The 21,637-nt window shown below is 44.6% G+C and overlaps 1 protein-coding gene across 1 annotated transcript in view; it reads left to right on the top strand.

Annotated features, from left to right (window-relative positions):
• Nucleotides 1-21,637, top strand: part of KLHL6 (kelch like family member 6) — a 55,291-nt gene that overhangs the window by 5,232 nt on the left and 28,422 nt on the right. The window contains exon 2 of the mRNA XM_026497781.3: nt 15,326-15,491. Within this exon, the coding sequence (XP_026353566.1) occupies nt 15,326-15,491 (166 nt within the window). The remainder of the gene's footprint in view (nt 1-15,325; nt 15,492-21,637) is intronic.

Raw genomic sequence — 21,637 nt, 5'->3', positions numbered from 1 at the left:
TGTGTCTGGATTAGATATCTGGCTAATGGTGAAAGCATTGAAAATTGCTGTTGCCACAGTAGTGAATTCAAGCAAACTGGTGATTGTATTTCTAACATCAGTTCCTGCATTTTATGCTTTTAATATTGTTCATTTGGCAGAACCAATGTGGTGGTTAATATTTAAGTACTTTAGGTCTATAATTTCTTATCTGCAATTCTAAAATCCCCAAAGTGCTAGTAATTGAAAAGCTTTTTATAACGTATTTGGTGGACAAATCTGTGTCTTGAACTGCACTTTCTGATGGAGACATCTGTCCTGAGCTGAGGGGAGGCTATTTAAGGTCTGTTTATTCCTCTTAGGACCACTATTCATATATTCACTGCTGAAGTACTAGTGCATTGGATTAAGGAGTGTTGGAGGTGCTATACGGAACTCCCCCAACAATTCTGAATGCCAGAGCTCATCTGATTGCAAGATTCTGGGGTAATGGATTATGGGACTTTCTGATAAAGTTTGTTTTCATTTTGGTGTTATTCTTCTACCTTGTTTCATAGGAATGTTTTACGTATTTGTAAACATAGTTTGCATACAGTTTTGCATCTTTCTTGCATTATAATCTTTCCCCCATAGTTTTTATAACTCTTGTTTATTTATTTTGCTACCATTTTTAATAGATGCATAATATGAAAATCATTCTCTCATTGTGGCTTGTAGGTTACTTCTAATATTTTGTTTTCATAAATAATGTGGTAATAAGCATCTTCGTATTAAGTATTTTTCTGCAGTTTGGAATCTGGACGGGCCAACATTTTTTGAGTACTTACTGCATGCCAGGAACTTTGCTGGATTTTCTTTTTCGTTTGGTTTTATCTTCACAATATCAACAATCAGGTAGCAACAAGAAGGTAACATTGTCTCCATTTTACCCTCTAAGGAACTCACTTTGATAGGAAGAGTGGCTTCCCCACTGGGATCCAAATTGAAAACAGATCTTTCCATTGGGCAGAAATGTGGCTGTGTAAGACCATTAACTTCCTCTCCCCACCATGCACTGGTATGGTTTATGTAAGCTGAAAACGAGGAGGAAATGTAAAAATAATTGCCTCTATGTGCATACACCCCCACACACAGGCAGGATACTATGGGAACATTCAAGCCAATTTGTATCTGGGCGCTGAGCTGCAAAAACTCAGCATGCCTTAGGACACCAGTCTGGGTCAAAGGATTAAAGAAGAAATAAGGAAGCAGGTCAGGATGTGAGGTGAAGAGACAGTATGCTTTGAAAGTATAGGGCCTCAAGAACCTATAGGTTGGGGCAGGAACCAATGACTACTTGGTATGATGGAAAGAATAGTGTGGAGATCTTATCACTAGCATTTGATTCTATACCCTTCCACTTACTGGCTGTGTAAATCTCGGAGGAATTGCTTGGCCTTTCTGATGTTTGGTGACATCATACAATACAGTGAAGTTAATGATTTGTGTTTATCCCTGTAAGTTTGTGAAATACACATAATAAAATAGATTCATTTGTGAATTTATTTGGCTAAACATTTTATGCATGATAATGACTCAGATATCTTCATTCTAAAGAAGAGAAATCAACTGGATTTATGTAGGTAACTCACAGAATCCCCCAGAAGGCCGAAGTCAGAAAACAGATGGGAGCCAGGGGGGGCCAGGCAGTGGCCAGCACCACAGCCCAAAGCCACTCAGAAGCCATGTGGGGAGGACTCCCCTGCTGCTGCAGGATCCTGGAGGCCAAGGCTACACAGTTCTGGCCACAGTTGCCCTTGCAGTTCCTGGAAACTAGAGGCTGCCTCTGCTCCTGCTACCCGCCTCCCGCCCCCCGCGCACCCCGCGCCATACCCCCCCCCCCCCCCCCCCCGCGACGGGGCTGTCTTCTGTCCCTGCTTCTTTGCGTCACCAGCTCCCAGTTCCTAGCCTGGAGTTAATTTATCTGATTGGTCAAGGCTGACCATGCCTTTTGGTCATACACATGCTAATGCCTTAGCTGTGAGAGAGGCTGGGAAAGTGTGCCTTGGGCCTTTGCTGCTTCTAGATCAGGAAGTGGCTTCTGCCACACACTACATCTCATTCTGAAGGAGAATTTGCCATACCTAAGAAGGGCCTCAGATGCTGAGCAACCAACAACTGGCAGGAGCCAATTACATGCAGCTACTATGTGCCAGACCTGCATTAGGTGCAGAAGAAGGGTTAAGGAATCATGAAAAATATGCAAGTATTAGAGAATTCCATGACTCTTGTCTCATATGTATCAGAGATAAGGATCCTGAGATCTTACAGGCAAGAGGATAGTTCTTTTGCACTTTTAGTTCTCTTCTCCCTTCAAATCTTGAGTAGCCACCAGTACACCTGCAAGAGTGTGTGGCGTGCAGGCCTCATCCATCATGCAGGGTCTAGAAACTGGCTGAAAGCGCGAGCTATGAGAGGGTCTTTGACACCATTGCAATGGCTGGCATTGCAATGATTTGTGTTTATCCCCATAAGTTTGTGAAATATACATAATAAATAGATTCATTTATGAATTTATTTGGCTAAACATTTTATGCATGATAATGACTCAGATTTCTTCATCCTAAGGAAGAGAAATCAACTGGATTTATGTAGGTAACTCTACATTTACATGTAGACAACATGTAAATATTTAATGTAAATAAAAACTTGATATTCCTCCTGCAGTTTCAGTCACTGATTAGGTAGCATCCTGGTCAGAGTAGGAAGTCCTCACAGAATAGGAAGTTGGGAGGTTATTGCACAACTTTACAAAAGGAAAGGATGAACAAGTGTGGTCACCATAGGAAAAATTAGAAGGAGCAGTTAAAAAATCTAAAATGCTTCAGAATGCTGTGGATTCAATAGGTTATTCACATGACTGCACACAAATGTGCTATGCCTACATAGTGACTCCTGCAGAACTTTTTTTAGGATTGGAAGGTACTGGGCAGGAGTTGCTGCCCCAGGGTAGAAGTACAATTGGGTCCTTTGAATTTTTAATGAAATATCATTTCTGGGGGTGTCTGGATGGCTAAGTCAGTTGAGCATCTGACTCTTGATCTTGGCTTAGAGCTTGATCTCATGGTGGTGAATTCATGCCCCGCGTTGGGCTCTGCACTGAGTGTGGAGCCTACTTAACAACAGCAATAAAAATTCATTTCTGTCATCTCCGCCCCTGGTGTCTAGGGCATGTGTCTAGGGCATGACCCCTTCAGTCAAGACCAGAAAATCCATTCTTCTCCTGTTTTGAATAATGCTCCACGGAGCTCTCAACTAAAACACAACAGAGAAATACTTTCATCATTCACATCTCAAGTTCGAGCTTTACCCCTATGTCAGGTACACAGATATGTAACTTTCCACCATGAAAATGCCTTTATAGAGTAGATTCTAATATAGTAAACACCAAACAGTCCATGAGAAGAGCTGCCCACATGGAGAACATCTATGTTTTTGGTAAAACTGTCTTGGAGCTCACCATCCATCACATTGCTCAATGTTCCTATATCCTATATTAGTCAGCATTCTTTTGGTTGCCAGAGATAGAAACTGAGGTCAAATCAGCTTGGACAAAAGAGGAAGGTATTTGGCCACACAGCCAATTCATACGAAGGGCCGGGATGCGGGGGAGCCTGGGGAGAAGCAGAACCAGGGCCTTGAATGCAGTCAGGGTGTTTCTTTCCAACCTCCTTCGGCGGCTTTCTCTGGTGGGATTTCTTAGATGGACTTCTGCCACACGGTTGGGGGTTTGCTTGTTGGCAGCTCTGAAACTCACTTCTCTTTGGTTGGTTCCAGAGAGAAACTGAGGGGCTAGCTTCATTGTGAAAAGCCCTCAGGACAGACTCTAATTGGCCCAGCTCCATTCAATTATGCAATCCTAGACCAATCACTATGTCAGGGAGGTGGGGCACAATGATCAACCCAGTTTAGTTTAGGAGTCCAAAGTTGGTCAAAGAGGGTATGGGGATAGGGTACTGAAGAAGGGGAGATTGGTAAAAAGGTAGAGAGCTTCTATTTGAGCCAGATGATGTGGGTGGGACTTGGAAGAGCATTTCCCAGAAGGGGAAGGCACTAGGCTAAAGGAAAAATAACTGTACGTTAAAGAGGGATAATAAATCCTGGTTTACTTTCTTTTATTAGCTGACTTATTATACTTCTGTCTTTGCTTTGGCTGTCAGGAGGCTCAGTGCATGAGCTTTCCTTAGCCTAGGTTTCAGTGATATATTCTCCTCCTACTTTAAATACTTAGATCTTACCTTCTTACTTTTTATTGTTACTGGTTTGTATTTTATAATACCTCTGAGGCTTTAGTATAAGCCACTTTAAGTTCTTTTGCGGAAGCTTTTTGTTTTTGTTTTTGTTTTTAATAAGCTCTAGGCCCAACATGGGGTTTGAACTTACAACCCTGAGGTCAAGCTAGGTACTGATGGCCAGCTAGGTACCCCTGGAGAGGCCATTTTTGTATAAAGATAAGTCTCCCTTGCTATGAAAAAATATCATTTAGGCTACCCACACATCCTCTACAAGCTGTAAGAGCAGACATTCTTCTATTACATCTAACTTTTTTTGGAAAACTTTAAGGCCACAGTAATTACAGGAGTGCTAATACTGCTATGACTTTAAAACACAATAAAAAAAAAAAACCACAATCAAACCAAAAGTTGAATCATAACCCTTTCTGAGGAGACACTTAAGGATCTATACATTTACCTGCAAGCAGGTTTGCATATGATGTATCAGGTCCAGGGTCAAGTAGAACTCACATTGACATTCACAGGGTGCCTGGGTGGCTCAGTCAGTTAAGTGTCTGCCTTCGGCTCATGTCTGATCCCAGGGGCCTGGGATTGAGCCCTGCATTGGGCTCCCTGCTCTGCAGGGAGCCTACTTCTCCTTCTCCTTCTGCCTGCCACTTCCCTTGCTTGTACTCTCTTTCTCTCTGACAAATAAATAAATAAAACCTTAAAAAAAAAAGTTCTGTTTGGGAAGACCAGTTAGAAATAGATGTCCTGGGGCGCCTGGGTGGCACAGCGGTTAAGCGTATGCCTTCGGCTCAGGGCGTGATCCTGGCGTTATGGGATCGAGCCCCACATCAGGCTCCTCTGCTATGAGCCTGCTTCTTCCTCTCCCACTCCCCCTGCTTGTGTTCCCTCTCTCGCTGGCTCTCTCTATCTCTGTCACATAAATAAATTAAAAAAATCTTAAAAAAAAAAAAAAGAAATAGATGTCCTCTTCACTGGGGACTGTCGCAGTCCACCTTAGGGCACGAGGCTTAGGGGGTGTAGCAGGGGCTGGATTTCAGCCCCAACTCTAGCACCTATCTGAGCAGTCCTGAGTATAGCTCAGTCTGTGGTAGCTCCTTCTTCATCTTTGGCTTTAAAACTTCTCTCCACTCCCACCTGGAGGATCTCCTGTTTTCCTCTCGCGTCCCTCTGGATCTGTATCACAAAAGCCCAAGGACCAGGCCTGGCAGTCCAGAGTCCTCCATGGCAGCTAGTGGAGGGAGAAGTCTGGAACACATAGATGATAACATTTGCTATGTCACAATTGAGATAACCTTTATGACTTGGGAATACCTTGGGGTGAGGATTGGGGCCAGTGCCAGTTCACATGTTTCCAAGTGATCAGAACAAGGGAATGCTCAGAAAAATCTCAAAGAAGAGGCTGATCTATGACTCCTGGATAATGACATGGAATTCATAAGGAAGCCAGCATGGGATCCTGGAGGTTGGGATGGAACATGTTTGGAAAAGGGGGGTGATAAGGAGCGTCTAGGACAACAGCCTGGTCAGGATGTGGCAGTGGGCTGTAAGCACAAATGCTGACCCTGCTCATGGCCTAGTGGGAAGTGAGAATCAGAGCAGACCTCATTGAAGAGGGAAGTGGTGTTTTGTTAGGGGAAACCAGGTTTCATCTCTGGCAAGGAGATGGAAGATGTGCCAAAGCAAATTAAGACAAAAAACAACCACCATGTTTTGTATTGTAAGATCTAAGGCAGGAGGGCTTAGGGTAAACATCGTGGGATGAATCTAGAATAACTAAATAATACAGCTCTCGATACACACGCTTTGTACCAGGAGCTCATTGTTGTTTATTCTCATGGCAGTTAGAGGAGAAATATGGGTTTGGAGAGTATGGTATAAAATAGGCAAATCCACTTGGCTGGCAGGACCAAGTACAGGATGGCACTGCATGTGTAGCTTCCTTCTCTCCACTTACCTTACCCACCCACCCATCCACCAGTCCTCTCATCCATCCATCCATCCATCCATCCATCCATCCTCTCACCCATCCACCCATCCACCAGTCCTCTCATCCATCTATCCATCCATCCATCCATCCATCCATCCATCCAACAAATATTAAATGTCTACTATGGGCCAGCAAATAATTGAGAGAGAAATAAAATCCAGCCCTTGCCTTTCAGAGCCTTATAAATCTAATAGAGGAGAAGACTCATTAAAAATAGCCCATAGGGGCACCTGACTAGCTCAGTTGGTAGAGCATACGACTCTTGATCTTGGGGTCGTGAGTTCAAGCCCCACATTGGGCTTAGAATTTACTTAAAAATAGGCTTTAAAAAAAAGAGGCTATGTGGAGTATACATAGAGAAGTCTGTCTAGCCCAAGGCTGTTGAGGTAAACAGAGGCACATGCTGGAAACTGTAGTTGTTGGGCATAGCAGCATCAGGGGATGGGGTAGGGGGTGCACAGACCAGACTCTGAGGGGCATTGAATGGCAATATTGAGAGTACATTAACATTTCATTTACTGGGTACTTTTAATACAGTCTTCTTTAGCATTTGGGCACATTTGTGATTCATTATCCATTTGTCTAATTGTGTCAGTCAGGACTCCTCATTGCAAATGGCAGATACTCAGTTCAAACTGGCTCAAACATATTAAAAATAGAAGTTATTTGCTCACATAATTTAAAAATTCAAGGGGATTGATTTTAGGTCTTGTTCGATCCTTGTGTTCACATAATGTCATAAGGACTCAGTTTCTTTCTCTGTCTCTTGTCTCTTGTCTCTACTTTTTCTCTGTGTTGGTTTCTCTGTCAGGGAGGGTCTTCACACATGGAGGCAAGAAAATACCCAGTAACTCCAAACTTTTATTTCTCCCAACTCAGCCATTACAGCAGAGAACTTCTCTTTTCCAGTGGTTCTGGAGAAAGTTCTAGAATTGGCTTTGGACTGGCTTCTTCCTGTGCCCACTCATGAACTGCTCCCTGTGGCATAGGAGATTAATATGTGACTTGGACTATGCTCACCCTTGGTCTAGGAGGTGGAGCTGGCTCCTCCAAACCTCCCGGACTGATATTGGAGGAGAGAGAGTTTCCCAAAGGAAAATCTGGGTATGCCTACTAAAAAGATTAGGAATGATGTTGGACAGGCAAAATAAGAACTGCCTGCTATATTTTGTAGTTGAATCATTGCTGAATCCTGGCCATAAGCATTGCTGTGATTGATGTTCTATCCTGCTTGATCTTGCAGGACAGAACAAGCTCTTCTTTCTGTTATACATTTGGGTGGACTGAGTTACATGGCACACTGAGGCCTCAGCAACGGTCCAGTGTGGCTGGGAGGAACACGGTTCTGTAGAAACATAGCTGGAGTTCTGGTCTTCAGAGGGTCCATGTGCAGTGTCCTTGAGGGGTACTGAACTTAGGGAGTTTGGCAGATGGCAGTTCTTTTCAAGGCTTGATGTTTAGAGTCAGGTAGGGGCAGCTCTAGGATTCTAGCTCCTCTGTTGGTTTGGAGCCAAGACTCAGCCAGCAGCTGGGGGCTCAGGGAGCTGACTCCAGGCCCCAGGTAGAGATGGCAGCATGTGGTTAGTCATGTCTCTAGAGATGACCATGAACCCCCAAATTCATCTCTGAGGGCTCCCCTCCAGGTGTGTGAGAGTTACATGTGAACAGCAGATAAGAACAGAGAGTTACACACTATTTATTATTAATAGGGCTTTGGCACCACATCCTGTTTCAGAACTCCTAGCTCTAATGAACTGTGTTACTTGAACATAAGCTGCAGGGGCCCCATCTATACACCTAATCAAGAGAAAGACTTAAAAGGCCAGCGTGAGGCCAGCTTCCATCTGAGGCTGTGTGCCGCCCCCCACCCCCAGTTTGGGAGGCAGTCTTAGGCCTCATGGAATTCTAGGAGGCTGGAGCTCAGAAGGTGAAAGGGAGAATCTACAGGGAGGGAGGATTTTCAAGGGCACGTCTGTCCCAGAGCCACAGTCAGTTATTTCTTTGACCTGGAGCTTTGTGCAATCTCCTCCTCCTCAAGATGAGCCAAAGGGGCTTGTGTTGGGAAGTGAGGGGACCTCTCTCTAGGGTATTGGTTCTTAAACATTGGTTTGCCAAAGAATAGTGGGTGGGGTTTGGGGAGTCTAAGAAAATTCATATTCCCGGCCCCATTGCCAGGGATTTTGATTCAGCAGGTCTGGGGTGGGTGGAGTTCAGGCTTCTGCATTCTTAACAACCACCCCAGGAATTCCAGTGCAAGTGTCCAGGGACATACTTTGAGATCCACTGGCTTTAAGGCTGGAGTATCTGTAGGCCAAGGATGTGGGCAGAACTCTAGTGTTGGGGGGCACCTGGGTGGCTCAGTTGGTTAAGTGTCAAACTCTTGATTTCAGCTCAGGTCATGATCTTGGGGTGTGAGACTGAGTCCCTCGTTGGGCTCCACGATCAGCGTGGAGCCTGCTTGGGATTTTCTCTCTCCTTCTCCCTCTGCCCCTTCCTCCACCAACCCCTTCCTCAAACTGCTCATAGGCTCTTTCTCTCTCTAAAAAGGAAAAAAAAAAAAAAAAGGAACTCCAGTGTTGGGACATCATAAGGCTTAGGGAGCACCTTGAGGTCAGATGGGGCTGAGCCAAATGTTTATGTCCTTCTCTTGGATAGGAAATGGCAGGTGAAAGGTTTTGGTGCCCTCAGCTTAGAGGTGCTGGGGACAATCAGAAGTGTTGTCATCCCAAGCTAGGTCACCCCTGCATCTTCTGACTCTACTTTTTTTTACAGTAGAGACCCCTTTGACCATCCACATTGGGTTTATATCCAAAAAATCTCTTCTTAATGGTAGTGATCATTGAGCAGCACATGATTAGTAATTAAAAAAAATTTAACCAATTGTATACACATCAACATTTATATTCTTTCTTTTTTTGGTGGGGGGAGTAGGGGCAGAGGGAGAGGGGAGAAAGAATCCCAAGCAGGCTCCATGTTCAGCACGGAACGCAATGTGGGGCTCGATCTCACAACCCTGAGATCATGACCTGAGCTGAAATCAGGAGTTAGACACTTAACTGAGCCACCCAGGTGCCCCAACATTCATATTCTTAAATAGAATTTAACTCAGTTAACCAATGTTAGAGCTATTCCAATGCAGAATGTCTCACTGATGCAGAGTTAGTTTCAGGGATAAATGGGATAGTGAGAGGATTAAAGGAAGAACAGAGCAGGGGGCAGCATGGGTGGAACTAATCTAGAAATGAGATAGTGGGGATGGTGGGGTGGGTGTTGGTCTATGGGCCTGTGATTGGGGTTAGAGGTATAGGAGGCAGGGGGTTCAGAGGCAGGTGTGGAGGCCCAGGGAGGGCAATGAACCGTAGTAATGTTGGAGTGGGTGAAAGATTCTGAGTTGGTAACATTTAGGAATTGCAGGGGCATGTCAGCACTCATCAGAGGTCTAAGTGGAATGTTCCAGTGTGGCTGTGTCCTTTCCAAGCTCCAGACCCTGGACTTGGGGGTGTGATGGGAGTTCTGTATGGGGGTGGAGGGCACATAAGGCAGGCCTCCTCAGCCTGATTCTCCCAAGGGTGTTTAATATTTTTGGAGGGGCAGATTCCTGTCAAAGGCAAACACATAGGGGTTAGGAAGGACAAGTTCATTTGTTCATTCATTCACTCATTCATTTTCTCTCCCAAATATTTACTGAGTCCCTTCTAGGCTCCAGGCACTGTTCTAGCCCCAGGGATACAGTGATAAGCACGGCACAATCCATGCCCTCACTCCACTCATGTTGTAGTGGGGAGACCGCTGTTAAACTAGTTAATTTCAGGTTGTGACAGGTTGTAAAGAAAGAGAAAAGAAGTGAAGATATTAGGGAGTGACTAGATTGGGGGCAGCATCAGGGAAGGCCTCTCTGGGAGGTGACTTCTGAGTGGAGACCTGAATGACTGAAAAGTAAGGCTGGCAGAGCTTGGAAAAGAGTGTCGCCCAGGCTGTGTTTGGGGCCACACCCTGACTTCATTCCAGGAGACTCTCGGGCCCGTGGAGATTTTTATGGCTATTGTGGGAGAGGAGCTCACTCGCCCAGCCTCTATTTTAGGATTGGCACTGGCTCACTGCTGAGTATTGGGCAACTGGCTCCCTGCTTGAGACTATTTCTTTTTTTTTTTTTTTTTTTTTTTTTTTTTTTTTTAAAGATTTTGTTTATTTATTCAACAGAGACAGAGACAGCCAGTGAGAGAGGGAACACAAGCAGGGGGAGTGGGAGAGGAAGAAGCAGGCTCATAGCAGAGGAGCCTGATGTGGGGCTCGATCCCACAACGCCGGGATCACGCCCTGAGCCAAAGGCAGACGCTTAACCGCTGTGCCACCCAGGCGCCCCTGCTTGAGACTATTTCTGTTATAAAATGAGGATCTTAATAGCTCTCTCTGTTTTACAAGAATCTCATGAGAATTGGTCAGTGTCTGTCTAGAAAGTATTTTTTATTATAAAAAAATTTTATTTATCTTGAGCATAAGCCAAGGGGTAAATATTAGCAAGTAACTCAGCTTTTTTTTCAGAGAGTGAAACTTGGTCCAGTTCACATGGTGCTCTCATTCAGTTGACACCCCCAAAGGTGGCCTTGAACTCCTGCTTATTTTCTTGATTTCAGCATTGTTGAGCTCCAGACTAAGAGCCCAAAGTCCTAGATTCTCATGTCCATTCTATTGCTGACAGCCTGTATGGCCTTGGCCAATTCATTTAACTTCTACCTCTATAGTCTATCAGCTATAAAATGGGTATAGTAATCAAAGAAGGTACTGTTCTTTGTCCTACAAAGTGTTACAAACATAAATCTAAGAGATTACTGTTATTAAAGTGGAAATCTAGGGTTGACCCATCTTACATAGGTTGTATACCTTTTATGGGGTCCCAGCTTTGCCTAAGTGTTTCCATGGACTGCCCAAGAGAGCAGCAGGAGGCCTGGGAGTTTGGTTTATGAGAAATATGTAGATCTCTTCTAGTTTCACCCTGTTGGTATTGAGCATGATCATGGCCCAGGAGAGTGTATTTAAGTGACAGAAAAGCAGTGACAAAGTCTCAGAGGAGAGCAGAGAAATGTTGGGACTTTAGGAGCCAAAGCAGGCAAAAAGAGCCCTAGAGAGAGGGCTCTGTCTTAAGAGCACTTTTTTTCTCTCTCCCATGAACATTTATTGAGCTCCTACTATGTGACAGGCACCGTGCTAATGTCTCTGGACCAGACTGTGTGTAGCCCGAGCCCTAACTCTATTCTGGAGGGGCAGTGGACAGCAGTGCAGTGACTCTGACACCCACTTACCCGATAGGTACCAGGCCAAATGCTGGCGAGTCAAGAGTTGCAAGGCAGAGTATGATGGGCCTGCCTATTCCAAGTATCTCCCACTAGCCTGCCAAGATTCCTCTGATCTGTTCTAAAATGCCTTCCCTTAGTAAGTGCTGGGTATTGTGCTAACCACTTTGTTTATGTTATCTTACTTATTCTTCCCAACAACCCAGTGGGGTAGGGACTATTATTATATCAGTTTACATACAAGGAGGCTGAGGTTTGCTCACTTGTACAAAGTCATGTAGTGAGGTAGCATCAGAGCCTAAACTAGACCACAGCGCCCTTTGCCTTCCAACAGCCAGCACAGCAGGCTCTTCTTCCTGCCCTCTCCTAGGCTCCTGGAGCCCCTTTGCTTGTGCACACATCCACTACACACACACAGAAAGCCAGAAGTGCCTGAGAATTTACCTACTTCTGGGCGGCCCATAACTAAGACTGTCAGCAGATGCTGGCGAATCACAGACCAGCTTCTTTGCCTCTTGTGGGGACAACTCTGAAGTGTGTTCTCCAGTGGTCCCACGCAGGATCAGGTGGATGTTACTTTGTATACAACTTTTATCTTGCTTGACCTCCTCCCTTCCCCTGTCCTGCTCTTCCTATATCCCTAACACATCACCATCTCACAAGGGTCAGCTTCTGGGCAATCAAGTCCCACTCAGGTAGGGGCTGAGCTGGAGCAGGATTATTATTCAGTGACTGATTCCAAGAGAGAATTCAGAAGCTGTGTCTAGCAGTGATAGCCTGATCAAGAGTCCAGATGACCCCAGAGATCCCAATAATTGTGTCACATGGGAAATACATAGACTTCGAAAGAGCCGCTCAGAGTGTAAGGCGTTGAATTAGACATTTATGTACCTATCTTATTTAATAATAAAACATCTCTCTTTTGGGCTTTTCCAGTTTTCATTGGAACATACAGGTTCAAAAAATTCACTTTTTACTAATCTTAAAATCACATTGTAGGTGAAATAGCATTTCTGTATTTCACTTGGTGGGACTCTGTCGATATGGTACCTCACTCAGTTATGTGAAGCTTCATTCGACCCCATCAGCACTGCCCACACTCTCCTGCCAGATGTCCTGTTTTCCACGTTGATGTACATGACATTCATGTGGGTGGCATTCACTTCACCCCCTAAGATGGTGGCTGGGTGATGCTCTAGAGCTGTGCTATCTGACAGAATAGCTGCTAGCTGCGTAAAGCTGTTGAGCATTTGAATTATGACTGGTCTGAATCAAGATGTGTTTTAAGTACAAACATACATGAAGGATTTTGAAGTCTCAGTGTGGAAAAAAGAATGTAAATTATCTCATTAATAATTTAAAAATATTTATTACATGTTGAAATGACATTTGAGGTATATCAGCTTAAATAAAATTAATTTTATTTCCTTTTACCTTTAAAAACATCATTACTAGAAAATCTGAAATTACACATATGGCTTGCATTATATTTCTATTGGGCGGCGCTGCTCTAGGGACTGAAAAAAAGGGAGGTTTAGCAAGTGAAGTTGTCCAGATCCTGGACAGGCTGAGTTGGGATGAAATTGTGTGCTTGCTGTGATGTCCGGGTTCTTTATGGGATCAGGAGGCAGCAAGGTGAGTCCTGTGTGATACCACTTTAAAAGGCACGTGGTTCTGCAGATGGCTCTTTGACTCTCTGGCCAAGAGGATTTATGGCTGACAAAAGTGGTTTGTAAATCAGTCATCTGCCCAAATGACATCACTGCCTCTCTGCTTCCAAGTTGGGATTTAGTAACTTTGCAGAATTCTCATTTGTTCTTTCTTGCTTGCTGTCATATTCTCAAGGAGAAAGAGGCCAGTTGAGGGAAGAGGAGGAGGGAGAGAAGGGTGGGAGGATTACTGTTGATTATAATAAGGATCTGGGAAGGACATAAGGAGACCCTAGGAGAAGATCTCATTGGTTAAAACAAAAGGTTCAAAAGTCAGCTAGTCAAGTGATTTCTCTCTCTTCTTTCTCTCTCTTTTTCTCAATCTCTCTCTTTCTGGGGACTTTTGACTTTTGATGTCTATGATTGCTCCTGGGAAAGCAGAAGCAGTTACCTTTGTTTTGCAGATTAGGAAATGGGGGAAAGAAACTGATGGGGGATCCCCAGAGGTGAAAAGGAGGTGCGGAGAAGGGAGGAAGAGCAGGATTTAGGGGTAAATCCCCCTGTGTTGGCATGGAAGTCCCAGTTTGGGGAAGTGCATTCTATCATCAGGGCTTGACCCTGGGACCTTCCCATTTCAATGACTTGGTTGGGAGATAATGGCTCTCTAAGGGTCCTGTTTACCTGTCAAGTTCAGGAGGTCCAGTTGCCTAGCAGGATGAGGACTGTCTCAATTAGTACGGCTTCTGGGACGAGGGTTTGGCATTGTCGCAAGCCTCCCAGCTCTGTTTGGGTGCAATTAATGCTTTACTCTAAAGGCACCTGTCACCAACAAACTAAAGTGAGAACACACCTGTTTAAAATGTTCTTTTTGAGTCTGCTTCTGCTCCCTTCAATGGCTCCACGTCGCCCACTGAATGAAAACTTAACTCCTTAGCCTGCCTCCAGTACCTTCCACAATCAGGACCCAGGTTATCTGGCTGCACTGATCTCTCCCCACCCTCTCTCATAGCCCCTGGGCTCCAGCCAAATCCAGCTAGATCCTCTGGATGCCCCACACTCTTGCATCTGCTTCCCGTGTTTATTACCTGGAAGTCCTATCCACAGTTGTCACATAGCTACATTTTCCTTCTCCATGAGCAGCCATCCCTGGCCAGCACAGCACTTTGTAAGTCTTTTGACCCTTGTAAACTATTATTTGTGCGTATGTGTCCCTCCTAGATTCTGTAGTACGAGAGGCTAGGGGAGAGAACGTCTGTATAAGCCAGCCGGAGCTGTCATTAAAAATACTATAGACTGGGTGGCTTCAACAACAGAAATGTATTTTCTCACAATTTTAGAGACTGAAAGTCCAAGATCAGGGTGCCAACATGGTCAGCTTCTGGTGAGGACTCTCGTGGCTTACAGACAGCCACTGTGTGCTCACATGGCAGAGAGAGAGAGAGTTTTGGTATCTCTTCCTCTTCTTTTAAGGACACCAATCCTATTGGATTAGGACCCCTGTCCCCTTGCAACTTCATTTAACCTTAATTATCTCCTAAAAGCGCTATCTATGTTGGTGGGTTAGGGTTTCAATATATGAATTTTAGGGTGACACAACGAAGTCCAGAGACTGCCTGATATTTAAATCCCTTCCAGCATTTGAGCCCCAGCTGGCAGGCCTGGGTGTGGGGCCAGGCCTCCAGGCCAGAAGAAAGCTGGAATGAGAACTGAGAATGAATTCAGAAACCCTGTTTTGGGGTACCTAGTCGTTGAGAAAGTACAGATAAGGCCTGGGCAGGGGAGGGACCCCACACTGCTCCCAGAAGAATCTCCAGCACTCTGAGCCATTGCAGGAGTTCTTTGGTGCAGTAAAGTAGTTCTAGATCCCACCAGCTTAGCCAGTATGGCTCCTACTGCCCCTTCAGATCTGGGACTGCTGTAGGGACCACAGCTGGGCATAGCAGGGCAGGACAGTTCAGGAAGTATCGATTGAATGTCTGGTGCGTGCTGGGTGTTGGAGGAACAGAGAGCAATCATCCCAGGCCCTGACCTTGGGAACCTCACTGTTCCATGGGGGCAGATAGGTGTGAGGGGGATCTGTTTAGACCTAGAACTAACGATCAGGGTAGGACTCACATTCACTCATCTCTCTTCCAGGGCCATGTTCTGCAACGATTTAAAGGAAAAGTACGAGAAGAGGATCATTATCAAAGGTGTTGATGCTGAGACCATGCACACTCTTCTGGATTACACGTACACCAGCAAGGCGCTGATCACCAAGCAGAATGTGCAGCGGGTCCTGGAAGCTGCTAACCTCTTCCAGGTGTGTGAACAGTCTCAGTGTTCTCCTCTGGAGCAGGGGAAAGCAGCAACTCCTCAGAGATCTGCCTGGACTGGCTCCTAAGCTCATACCTGGCACACATACATACACCACACCCCCTCCACACACACACACATAGCCAGGCCTCTACTTACTTGAAAGTCAGAAGAGGCTTCTTTGGAAATTTTCTGAGGTGGTGAGACGTGACATTATCTTCTTAATGCCATCAAGCCAGGACAGCATGGTGCTTGGAATCTATACTTGGTTCCTGACTGCAATGACTACAATTTGCAGAAGCCTAATCGGAACCAGGGGTTCTAGCCATCACTTCATATCTGTAACTTCTTTTTTTTTTTTTTTTAAGATTTTAAAAAATTTATTTGAGACAGCGAGCGAGCAAGAGTGTGAGCAGGGGGAGGAGCAGAGGGAGAGGGAAGGAATCTCCAGCAGGCTCTGCGCTGATTCTGGAGCCCGATGGAAGGCTCGATCTCGCAACCCTGAGAGCACAACCCCAGCTGAAATCAAAAGCCAGATGCTCAACCAACTGAGCCACCCCAGCACCCCTCATATATGTAACTTCAAATCCTTAGCACAACCTGGGGAGATAGTTACTTCTCCCTACTTTACAGGTAGAAAGAATAAGGTGCAGAGTGGGGGTTATTTGAACCCTGGGCTTTCCGAGGCCAGGAGCTACATTTTTGCAGTACACCATGCAGTCTCTCTGGGAGCGGTGTCTAGATTTTGAGGCACACAGGATCTTGCCTGGTCAGCACTTTGTGGTGGGTGTGGAAGAAGAGCTCTTTTCATGAGGGGTCTTACAGAAGATAAAAGAGAGAACCCTCAGGATTAAGTTTTATTGTTTCCATTTGACTATGTTTGTTTCAATCCGATTACAATTATATTTAGCTTCATGGAATAATTAGACCCATAGATTCTATCGGTTGCGTCTGTAGTTATCATAGGGGCCCCATCCCCGGTTACCGTCTTTGCCTAGGTCTAAAAGTACACCTTGAACTTGGTTTTGCCGGGTTAAGCAGAGTGTGTCTCACTGAGGATGTTGAGATTTATGACAGAGTCCAGGTACAAGCCCGGTCATTCCCAGAGACTAGGACAAATGTCAGATCTTGTGCATGGTTTGGGACTTTGGGAGGTGGTATCCTCTTGAATAGGTCAGTAGTGAGGGGAAACAAAACAAAGTCTGGGACGGTGGGGAATAAGGGGCCATGAGTCAAGACCATGGGCGGTGGGATTATCTTTGTTGAAGCTGGAGCCTAGGCAGGATCTGTGGAGTCCAGCAAGGAAGGGAGAGTAGAGGGAGGGAGGAAACTTTATGAAACAGCACCGATGAGTTCTGAATAATTGTTTGCCAATTTTATTGTCTCAGTTTCCTCAGGGCATTTTAATCAGAGCAAGTTACTTCCATCAGGGCCGGTCACGCCTTCTGGTGATGTGTCCAAGTCAGTTACTCCCCCCCAACACACACACACAGCCCTCCCCCTTTCTCTGTCCTGACTGCCTACCCCTTCAGCCTTACTAACCTGCAGAGGAATACTCTGCTTTCTGTGGAAGGAGGGACTGAGCAACCTCACACTCAGCAGCCCTGTCTCATCCCGCTTCCCACCCCAACCCCCACTGCTCCAACAATCTGACCTCAGGGAAATCCTTCCCAGATAGGGCCTCAATCTAGTTCAGCTTTTGCCTGGTGGCTATAAGACAGCTGCCTGTATTCTACAGTGGGTGTGTGGGTGTGGGCATATTTGTAAATCTTTACTTAGCCTCCTTATTTTCAGTGTGATGTGCTCATGTGTCTTCCTCAGTTTCTGGCATCCCCAGTCCAGAACCTCTCTGGTCTGGTTTCTCCAGAGGATAAATCTTCTTTTCTAGTGGGAGTGGTGTTGTTAGATCACAAGAGGTGGGGAGGAGTCCCAGAAGGCTTAAATCCTTCTTAAACCTACCCCTAGTACCAGCCCCACCTGTCCTGGCCTTGCTCTTTCCCTGGGACTTTAATATTCCTGCTTTCTGGGGTTCTGAGGGACAGACTCCTTTGTAGGCATTTGGTCTGACCTCTTTCCTCTCAACAAAGCCGTTTGCCAGTCTTCATAGTCTGTGGTTTGGGGTTACTGATAACTCCCAGTTTCATGGAGGAGGGAGTTTGTGTTTCTGTTTCTTGTTCTCCTTTCAGTTTTGGGTGATTTTAATAAAAACTGTTTAGATAGTAAAGAGTTTTGTAATGTTGCAAATATTTTCCATTGGTTATTTGACTCATAATTTTTGGTTATGACTTTTTTAATGTACAAAATTTAAAGTTCGTGTTTCATCAGATCTATTGATCATTTCCTTGATGTTTTTTTGCCTTTGTTATATGTTTTTAGAAAGACCTACCCCACTGCTTAATTATATACTTATTCACTTATAATTTCTGTTAGTTTTGTTATGTCTGCAGCTTTGATACTTAAATCTTTAATGTATCTGGAAATTATTTTGGCATAAAGTTTCTCCTTGTCCTCGTCCTCTTCCTCCTCCACCTCTTCCTCATTTTCTCTCAAGTGGTGAGCTTCAGTAGAGATTTTGGTTTTAATCAGAGGTGGAAGGAAGAAGAAGACAGACAGGATAGAGATAGAGCATGCTCTGTTTATTATTGATTCCCCTATTCTGGTAATCCCTCACCTCAAAATTTTCCAAATCTCATTCACTTTCTAGGCAAAAAATACCAGGTTTCTCTTTGAGGCTATTTTACTCATTTTCCTATGAGTGTTAATTCTTATGAAAACAAGAGAAGAGTGCTGTGGGAGTCTGGGTATCTATTTAACCCACTTTCTGATTTCTATTGCTTCCGGATGACTTGCTTTGAAGTTTCAGATGTAGAAAACTGGGAATATCTTCATGCTTGAAAGCACCACAAGGGACAGAAGTTTATAGGTTGTTGAAATCACTTTGTGGGTTTAAAGAGTATTTATTCATTTGAATGGATAAAACATATCCATGTTCCAAATTCAGAAAAACAGAAGGGGAGACAGTGGAACATTTTGCCATGTTCACATTTAACCATGTCTTGCTGTCCTTCATATCCTATGCACAGTGTAAATGTGTGTATATCACTCCCACTCATTGTCTGCAGTTTTTAAACATGACTGTTGGCACACTATACACCCTATTTTGCATGTTGCTTTTTTTGGCTTCACAATATATTTTGGAGATTGTTACAGATCAATATGCATAGAGACCTTTCCTTCCTTCCTTCCTTTCTTTCTTTCTTTCTTTCTTTCTTTCTTTCTTTCTTTCTTTCTTTCTTTCTGATTTTATTTATTTATTTGAAGGGCGCCTGGGTGGCTCAGTCATTAAGCATCTGCCTTCAGCTCAGGTCATGATCCCAGATGATCCCAGTGCGAGCCCAGCATTGGCCTCCCTGCGCAGCAGGAAGCCTGCATCTCCCTCTCCCACTCCCCCTGCTTGTGTTCCCTCTCTCGCTGCCTCTCTCTGTCAAATAAATAAATAAAATCTTAAAAAAAATAAAAGGTTTTATTTATTTATTTGAGAGAGAGAGAAAGAGAGAGCAAGCACGGGCAGGGAGGAGGGGCAGAGAAAGAGGGAGAGGCAGAGACCCCCAAGCGGATTCCCTGCTGAGCCCGGAGTCCAACCCAGGGCTGATCTCATGACCCTGAGAGCATGACCCCAAGATCACAACCCAAGCTGAAACTGAGTGGGACGCTGAACTGACTGAACCACCCAGGTGCCCCTGCATAGAGCCTTTTTGATGGCTGTATAATGTTGTTGGGGTCTCCTGAGAAGTGAAACATGTCAAGTTATCTTAATAGTCTCTTATAAGGCAGAGTGGTAGAGTGGAAAGAATGTGGGTGCGAGTCAGGCGGAACCTGGGTTTAAATCCCAGTTCAGTCATTTATTTGCTGTGTGGATGTGGACAGGTTACTTAGATTGTCTGAGCCTCAGCTTTCTTATTTGTAAAATTAGGATGATAATAATACCTGCCTTTTAGGGAAAGTTATTATGAGGATTCAATAGGATGCTATTTGTAAAATGCCTGGCACATAATAGATGCTGGATAGAATTTTCTTCTCATCATTTGTGCATTAATTTTAACTTTACTTCGGACAATTTGTGCCTTGAATAAACTGGGCTGACATTGAGCTGTGAGAACATTTTCCTGTGCCATCCCCAAATCTTTGCTTTTTCCTGGATTAGGATTATAAGAAACCATGATTTAAGTTTTGTTTTATCACGTTCATATGACACTTGGTTAGTAGAATGAATTGGACTGGTGCTATATTTAATTAACTCAGAATTATAGATGGAGAAAATTGTGCCAGAGTTGACATTTTATCTTGTTATTTTAGAACATTCACAGAAGCCGATACCACCTTTGTGGGACTGAAATCAATGGGAATCAGAGTATGTTGGTGTTCTCTACCCCATCAGGTGGTAAAGGTTTTTAGTTGTCACATCGTTGCTGATCTTCAGTTGCTCCCTCACTTTCTCCTTCTCTTTTCAGCTCTCTTGCTATTATCCATTGATTGCTTCTATGCCAGAATTTCCCAGTCCAGAAAGAGATCTTTCGATTGACCCAGCCAGTCACCACGATTGCCGTTTGAAAAGAGCTTTCCATGTGAGGCAACTTCATGAGTTGCTGGCCTCATGAAGACTGCTAACCCAGGGGTCAGTTACCATTACCATTGTCAGTTGTCATTGGTCCAATCAGCTGGGCCCAGGGTGGGACAGTTTTTTTTAGGAGGAAAGTTAGTGTGGGGCAGGTACTGAATGAACTGCCCTAGAGAGGAACTTTGCAGTAATCTAGCCATAATTTATTGGTGAATTATGGGGAGAAACATATTTTCTCCAAGTAGTTTCTAGAAAGGTAAGAGTAAAAGAAGCACCTACAAGGAAAGGCCCGAGTGACCGTTCACATGGGAGGCAGGGTTTTTAAGATGAATGTCATCCAGTGGGGGCCCCAAGAACTTACTTTAGTTGGAACTTCAGGCTCTAGATGAGCGAGGCAGTCAGAAACCAGAGACTGTAGACCTGGGACAATGGCTCTAAGAACTTGGTAAGATTCTTCAGTTTTTGGAGAACTGCTGCATTCATTTGGAGAACTTTGTCGTATTTGTTACTTTCATTTTTATTATTAAAAACTCATGAGAGAATAACGGCTTGTGAGTTTATCAGCAGGGCAGCAAAAGGTGTGAGGTCAGGGAGACCAGCTCAGCCCTCATTTAGTTTTGGGACAAAGGATGCCTAAGATAACAGAGCAGCTGATTAGAAGAAGAGCTTAGAAGCCGAAAAGAGGTCAGGCTGAGTCCTGAGGGCTGACGTGAGGAGGGAAAGGAGGCTGCCAGAGTGAGAGCCTGGCCATTTGGCCTGGGCCTGAGAAGACACAAACCACAACATGCTCTGAGCTGAGATCTGTATGGACGAGGTAGCCATGTGGTCAATGGCTGACCCTGATGGCCTGGGTTGGCTTCTTGGCTTACTCAGTTTGTGGATCATAGTACATAAATATTTGTTGAATCAATGAAGGCATGCGTTTCTCTTCTTCATTACTAGCTGAATATGAGGACTGCCTCAGAAACTGCTCAAGACCCCATCAAAAATTGCCTGACTTGCTTTAAGAGGACACTAAGAAGCCCACTACTGGCTTAAAGAAACGTGGGCTAGTAGAGGAGGAAGTATTCCACAGGTTAATACTAATAACTGCTTCATTTTTAAGCACCTACTAAGTGCCGGACACCTAGCAAAAGCAGGTCTCATTACTGCAAGTTACAGATGAACTTCTGTTGTCATTGACAGGGACCCGCAGATTATATCGACCCAACATCAGAGTAGTCCGTCGATCCAAGCAAGGAAACCAGCCCAACTATGTCTTTGCTACTAGCTAGATAAAATCCATCTGTTGACTGATGCACCCTCTCCCACACACCCCCTTTGTCAACCAGTATTGCTGTGTGGCCACAGTCAGTGATAAGACATGAGGGTTAATTTCCTGGTCCACATCACAGTGATAGCTGTGCTTTTCAGAACATTCACTGTGTGGCAACTCTTGCCAATACTGTTTCATTTAAAATGAGGTCGGTATTTTTACCCCCAATTTAGAGATGCGAGAACTAAAATTTAGTGATATAAGTGTTCAAGGTTTCATG

Source organism: Ursus arctos, unplaced genomic scaffold (genome assembly GCF_023065955.2).
Source record: "Ursus arctos isolate Adak ecotype North America unplaced genomic scaffold, UrsArc2.0 scaffold_4, whole genome shotgun sequence".
Classification (NCBI taxonomy): Eukaryota; Metazoa; Chordata; class Mammalia; order Carnivora; family Ursidae; genus Ursus; species Ursus arctos.
Note: the sequence above shows the minus strand (reverse complement) of the source record. Positions and strands in the feature narration are given on the sequence as shown.